Here is a 7778-nt window from a genome sequence, read left to right as displayed (position 1 = left end):
TGCAACGACACAATAGCGTCACCGCCCGCCGTGGCCACGTGATCGGGCCTCGAGCCGTCCTGCGCAAAAGTGGGGAGGCTGGGGCGCGCGCTGATGATGCGCCGTGTCAGGGGAAAGTCAGAGCGCGAGAGGGAGGAGTATTACGCATGCGCAGTCCGGTGGGTGAGACGCGGCCCCGCAGCTGGGGTGGGGCATGCGTAGTTGCTCTGCTAGTGTTCTGCAGGCCTGGTCTCTCTAGAGAACAGCGGGGGAGCTGGGCTAGTGCCCTTGCTCGGGGCCGCCTGCCATGACGTGGGAGCCCTAGCCTGGGGCGGGATGCCACAGGCCTCCCCTTTTCCCTCCTGCTCGCTCCACGAGCACCCGCAAAAACCGGAGCTGCCGCACGCTGGCCTGGTTGGGACGGGCTGCGGGTCAGGAGTGAGGGGCGCTGGTAGGGCCAGGGGGGGATGCGTGTTGGGAGTGAGGGGCACCAGCATAGCCTGGGGAGGTGAGGGACTGGGTGGGGAGTGAGGGCCACCATCTGGGCCAGGGGTCTGCGGGTGGGGAGTGAGGTCCCCCGCACAGGTGTCCTCTGTTTTGGAATTGGAAATACGGTAACCCTACTTTATGTGCAATTGCTCACAGCACGTTGTAGCTTTAACACCATTTAATATTCCACAGATTTAGTATGGTCTGTGTGTAATGTGTAACTTCACCCAAAGTGAAGGGCAGAAGGGGGTAAATCCTCCCCCCACCTGGTTCCTGGGTCTTCAGTGGACCTGAGTGATTTGTTTTTCTCCTTGGTCTGATGCTTTAAAACAGCCCCAATGTAATTTTGGGGGATGAGGAAATAAGTGAGACAGCAAACAGGCCCTCGTTCCTGCCTTCCCAAAAGCATTATATGTGCCTAAGTAAGATACTGAAGTGGATGAGGTTGAATTTAATTACTATAAGTATGGGGATAGTGTTTCTGTAGACTATTTACCTGTTTGCAATTATGCCAGTAAGCACACAAAGGAAAGGGAAAGTTCAGCATACTCTCTGCTTCCGAGGTGTAAAATGGAAGACTGATTATTTTCTTTAACAAGTGTATTTGTATGAAAAGAATATTTCTAGTATAACTTAGGATCATAGGAAAGTAGGGCTGGAAAGGACCTCAAAAGGTCATCTAGTCTAGCCCCCTGTTCAAGGTGGGATCATCCCTGACTAAACCATCTCAGCCAAGTATTGTCATGCAGTTATTCCATCCTAAGTGCACCACTTTGCATTTGTCCTTATTGAATTTCAGCTGATTGATTGTGGGCATTTTCTCCACGTTTTCCAGGTCATTCTAGATTCTGGCACTACCCTACAGAATGTCTTCAACTTCACTCAACTTAGTGTCATCTGCAAATTTCTAAGTATATATTCAATTCTTTCATCCAAATCATTAAGAAAATGTTGAACAATACCTGAGCCAGGACAGATTCCCAAGGAACCCCATTTGATACCTCCTCCAAACGAGATATTGAGTCATTGATGACTGTTCATTGAACACGATGCAACCAGTTATATATCCACATTACAGTGCTTTCATCTTGTCTGTATTTCCTCAGTTTGGTTTGTTAATGAGAATGCTGTGGCAGACCAGGTCACAGGTCAAGGTATATCACATCTACTGCTCTCCACTTCCATAGAACTTGTCACCCTATCATAGATGCAAATCTGGTTGGTCTGACACAACTTGCTTTTGGTGAATCAATTCTGGCAGTTTCTGATCACCTTGTTCTTCTCTAGGTGCTTCAAAATAAATTCCTTGAGGGCCTGTTCCATGATCTTTCCAGGTGTCAAGGCCAGAATGGTCTCTAGTTCCATCTTTCACTATTCTTTCTCCCAAAGTACTCAAAAGCAGAAGGTAATTACATAGCTACTATATTTAATTTTTATATCTTGAATAGAGGGCCAAGATACTACCAGTTTGATGTATATTGGTTTTTACAGTATTATAAATTACACTGGAATCCAGATCAGACAGGCAAGGATCCTGAAGCAGCCACTGCAGTAAACATTTTTAAAGCACCTCAACACTAATTGATGAGGCACATATAATAAGCTACTTGCAATGATTGAATGACTACCTACGATAACTGCAGACACAACACCTCCACCTGTATGTATTTTTACTACCATTTTTCTCCAGGGTAACTACACTAGATTCTAACATGTTTTACATTGTTAAGGGTTTATACTAGTACAAAAACAGTTTCCTCTAGTGTGAACATGTAATGTGTTCAGGCCCTCAATATTCAAATATGGATGAGACTATTTTAAAGATTTAGGCAGCAACTTTAATTCACAGGGTAAAATTCACTTGTCATCTGCAATAGGATACATTTCGAGCAGATGGCATTTGTTATCTTACAAAATATACTATACATCTGCGTGCCAGTCAAATATTACAAGCTTAATGTGTATGGAAAACCTCAACAAGATGCATTTTATTGCATTTAGGTTACAGCCAGTGAAATATGTCTCCCAATTATATGGATACTACAGTTCCATTCAAAATATTTTAAAAAGTAAATACATGAAAATAAATCCTAGCTGCATTTCTGATAAAAACAAAAAACAAAACAAAAATACTTTAACTGTTTAAAGTTCTACAAATTGTGTCTTTGGTAGGGGTTAGGGGAAGTTCTTACAGCAAGCACAATATTTTTTGCCATAAGCAAAATATATCAGAATGCTGTTAAATTTCAACAAGTAAAATACACTTTTTATATCAGCTGAGGCTTTCAGACAGCACAACAGGAAGTTAAAAGCAGTGTTAAAACCAGAAAAAACATTGTGATAGGGTTGCTGTGTTCACTGAGATAACTGCCAGTTTCATTACAGATTAAATTAAAGCCATTTTTAATCTAGGTGGTGATTCATTCACAAATAAGGTCAGAAGGCTGTGGAACACGCTTTCAATATCTTCTATTATGTAAGCTACAGCATCACTGTGAGGGTTTAGCCAAACAACTAAACAAGAAAGCTCTTTCCAGTACAGCCAAAACTTAGCAGGGTTCATTCTTCATAAGAAAAATGAAATTGATTGCATCCATTCTAGATGCTGTAACTGGCATTTTCATCTTTTCCTTACAGGCTGCCATATCATGACACTTTATACCCACTTAAAATGAATTCACTTCATATAAAGTTTATACAAAACAAACAAATATTAGAATTTCATGGAAGCAAACGGTCACATAAAATAGCTTAAAAATGCTGTCAGAAAGATACACACTATATAGGTAGCAGCATATCCTACCATTCTGTTGGTGTGAAATGTGGTGCAGAACATAAATTGTGGTATTAAAATATCCTGTTTCTTATTACTGAGAAAATAATATTGGAAACATGATCTGAATAACTATAAATCAACACTTCATTATCTTTCCAAGTGCAGAGACAGCCTGAGGGATTAACTGCTCTATTCATTTCAGCATGAGGTTAAATATTGTTCTTGAATATGTCAGAATAGGAAAACTGAAGCGTTTCACCATTCATTCATTTATCAGAAATGAACAGTTAATGCATCTGTTCTTTAATCCTGAACCATTCCTCCATATTCCAACCCCCCCCCCCCCAAACAGGTAAGTTTTTTGACAACATAGAATTTGAAGCCTCTGCAAACTAAAAATATGGCAACAATTCATAATACAACTAATTAATTATAAAAATACTTATTTATGAAAATAAATACCAGAAAACATAGTACAGTATAACCTCATAAATCTGGACATTAACAATCCAGAATTCTTGAAAATCTGGCACTTTTAAAAAATACACTACTGCCAGCCACAGAGGCGGAAGCTTGCACGCAACAGCTACCACCACCATTCACCACCCCGCATCGCTGCTCTGGGACCAGCCGCCACAACCCCCCACCTCCCAAGACACAGAGGGGGAAGCTTGCATGTGGCAGCTCCTGCCGCCGTCCACCACCCCACTCCATGTACGGCCACTGCTCCAGGATCAGCTGCTGCTACCCCCATCCCCCGCTCCATGACCAGCCGCCGCTCCAGTTTCAAAACTCCGGAATTTTCAAATTTCCGGTAGATGCTCGGTCCTGAGCATGCTGGATTTATGAAGTTATACTGTATGCAGTTTGTATTGCATCTTATTAAGAAGTCTGTGAAATATCATTTTTATTTTAAGAGCTGCCATAGAATTCTCACTTTGCTGCTTCTTATCTTCCAGCTTCCCAGGGCTGCTGATATAAAATTTAAGTTCAGTTTGTGATTTATTTGCTAGTGTCGAGAAAGCACAGCTAGAAACAATAATATCATTAGCTCTGTCAGGCAATGGATTTTTCTTTAAAGCACTTGGCAATATCAGGGTCAACTTTATGTATGTATGCGTGCACTTTAATATGGTATCAAATACTAACCTAAGGGCAGCAACTGCCAAAATCATGTGTGTCCTTCTCTATAAACAACTGAAATGGGGTCAGCCTTCTGAAATTAGTATTACCATTCAGACATTCGGTTGTGTTTGCATACTAGTGAAAATTTATTTGTTACAGTGTAATGAAAATTGACTTTATGGTACAGGCAGAATTAAAAACACACGTAAAAAAAAAATCACAGCTTAACGAACACTGGTTTGCAGTATTTCAAATCAATCTATGAAGTCAGGTAGTACTTTAGGACTCTGGATTTTAGTACTCATTTTTAAACCAAACCACCGCACAGTGCAAAAAAAAACCTTATAACAGTATATCCTGTACAGCAGTCTTCAGAACATTTAGTCTCACAGTGTTATAAGGTGGCAGGAAAATTTGTGTTGAGTACAGTACGTCTTCCATTTAAAAATGCACTGTTGTTAACATGTAATTTCTTTACAGGCTCTCTAATAGAAAAATATGAATCAACACTTTCAGAATTTGACAGTGTTCTACATATAAATGTGCCATGGACAATAGAAATTGGAAGGCTTAGGGAAAATTACATTACAAAGTGTATTATAAAAATAAATTATATAGCAAACACCAAACAAAATCAAGCATATGCCTTATGCTTTGCAAAAGAAGAGTAAAATTCATTTGGCAGCAAAACTGCTGCTTTCTCTCACTATATACTTTGAAAATATTAGCAACGCCATTGCATTTTTTAAAGTCTAAGAAAAACCCCCAAACAAAACAAAATATCCAGTGGAAGCAATATATACTTCCATAAGTAATCAGTAGCATTGGAGCCCCTGGCAGTAATGGTAAAGAGCTTCCAACAGTGATCCATCCAACTGGTGTAGTAAGGAAGTGCACACACACAGAATACATTTGATGTAGTATTTCATCTAGAGTTCATGCGTAACTGATGAATGATGACACTCTCTAAAAGAAAAGACAGGAAAATATTTGATGTTATAAGAAGCTAAATAAGACTAATTTTAATGATTGTTTTTTTAAAATAAAAATATTAAAATGAAATTTGGCATGTTGTAGTATTTATTTTCAGAACATCTTAGAGACAGTTAAACCTCATAAAATATTGTGAGATAGATAAATGTTTCAGTCAAGGCAAAACAGAGACTACTAGAGCCAAAATTAAAACTCAGATATCTTTGGCTCCCAACTCAGCGCTCAGATCACATCTCTGCTGCTTTGAAAAAAGTAATAATATAGTTGAACAAGATAAACTATTATAAAACTGAGGCTCAAATCCTAGTCTGAATCAGGCAGATCAGGGACTTAATCTTGCTGAATGCCCTCTCTAACATACTGTAGCTCTTCTGGGATGTCTGTATGTGGGTATGGTCCTCTCTCCTTAGACAAGAAATTTAGTCCTGGAACAGAAACTTTTCCTGTCAAAACTGTAATGCATCAAGTTTTGATTTAGACAAAACATTTTTTCTTGAACCATTTTTTCACTAAAAAAAATGTGTGGCCAGTTTTTATTCAGTTTTTATTTCCCCATTATGCCATAACATTTTATATCTTAATTATTTTAGGGTTGTTGGTTGTAATGTAATTATTTTACTCATATTTGTTGAACCAGTAAAGTTAAGACAACAATCAGGAATGTGAGAAGGAAAGAGAAACAAGGATACTTCTTAAATAACATTCTTCCACATTTAGTTCAGCCATTAAGTTTATGGCCAACAGAATTATATCCATAAAGTGTAAAAAGACTGCAGAACTGTAGTTTAGGATTGTATTGTGCCTAATATACAAGGTCCATTATCCTAATCAGTCTGTCTGCATTGATATTTAATTATAATATTTTACTGTAAATATTAAATAATCATAGTAATTTAATCTGAAGTAGTACATTTTATTATGCACAACGTATTTACTAAGAACTTCATCATCAGTGTAGATTTGAGTGTACCTTGAAAATAACTGAAATATTTGTGAAGGTTTGAAATAAAATAACATAGTCAACCATTAATTAGAAATGCATATAATATCCTTTCAGACATCAGTTGGTTGTATATTTCTTAAGGAGTAAGAGTGATTTCCTTCCCTTCCCTAAAAATATATAAGATTTTCAAAAACTATTTTAAAAATATCTGTGTATCTTTGCCACAATTATATTTTTATGAAGCTGTGTCCAAGTTTAATTTTTAAATAATGGCTCTAAAGTGTTTGATTTTTTAGAACTATATAATGGAAAACTGAAAATATATTAAAAATTAGGGATGCCAATTAATCGCAGTTAGTGTACATGATTAATGTGTAATTGGTTCTTGCATTAACTTTTTTAGCAAATTGATTGTGCATGTGGTTTTGGAGCCTGTGCCTGGGCTGTGCTCCGCTGCATCCGGGCCACCCAGCGGGGCAGTGCAGAGGAGTGCAGGGCAGCCTGGGCGCGCACAAACTGGCACACATGAGCAACAACAGCCTGCACGCTGCATGTAGAGCAGGACCATGTGGGTAAGTCTGTGGAGGGGGAGGGGTGGGGGGGAAAGGAAATGGGTGGGGGAGCAGATCAAGGCCCCCATGGTGAGGGAGGGAGTGGGACATAGGCTGGAGTGAATGGGTCCCTGGGGCTGGGACAAGTCATGGCACAGAGCTGCAAGCGGTTCGTCCAGGGGCATGGTGGGGCATGGCTGCCCGTCACTACATGCACCCTCGGGGGAGGCATGGGGGGCACACACCCCTCCCCCCAGTTTCTGTGCAGAATAGAGCCAAGCTGCCTGTGTGGGCTGGGGCGCTGCACCCTGCTGCCTTTGCCCCAGGACTCACGTGCTAGCTGCGTGTCCCCTGCCTACCCAGTGGCAGGAGGCACATGGCATTGCATGGCACCCAGGGCAAAGGCAACAGGGTGCAGAGCCCCAGCTCACAGCAGGCTGCCTGCCTCTGCCCCATGCATGTATCAGGGGGTATGTGTTCCCCATGCCTCCCTCAGGATTGCACACAGCAGCAGGGAGCTGTGTCCCCCACACCCCTGGACAAACCACCCATGGCTCTTGTCGCATGACCAGTCCCAGGACCCCATTCACCCCAGCCCCTGCCCCATTCCCTCCTTCACCGTGAGGGCCTCGATCAGCCTCCCTGCCCCTTTCCTCTCCCCCAGCCCTCCCCCTCCACAGACTTACCTGCTGCGGGGTGTCTGTGAGCATATGTTTGTCTGCCCCTCACTCCCAAGCCACAGCCCCCCCAGCCCTGCTGTTGCCCCTCACTCCTGACTCATAGTACCCCGCATCATGCCACGGGTAGGATCCCCCATCCCCAGGCTCCAAACTCCACACATGTACCCATAGCCCCCCACACGTCATAATTTTCTCCCCCACACCCACAACCAGACAAAGTACCTGCATAATTTTGCATAATT

General features: G+C 41.4%; 1 protein-coding gene across 1 annotated transcript in view; it reads right to left on the bottom strand.

Moving 5' to 3' along the window:
* Positions 1–1898: 1898 nt before the first annotated feature.
* Positions 1899–7778, bottom strand: part of FILIP1 (filamin A interacting protein 1) — a 218497-nt gene continuing 212617 nt past the window's right edge. The window contains 1 exon segment of the mRNA XM_025200098.1: positions 1899–5335. Coding sequence (XP_025055883.1) covers positions 5295–5335 — 41 coding nt within the window. The 3' untranslated portion in view covers positions 1899–5294.

This window comes from Alligator sinensis, unplaced genomic scaffold (genome assembly GCF_000455745.1).
Source record: "Alligator sinensis unplaced genomic scaffold, ASM45574v1 scaffold37_1, whole genome shotgun sequence".
Classification (NCBI taxonomy): Eukaryota; Metazoa; Chordata; order Crocodylia; family Alligatoridae; genus Alligator; species Alligator sinensis.
Note: the sequence above shows the minus strand (reverse complement) of the source record. Positions and strands in the feature narration are given on the sequence as shown.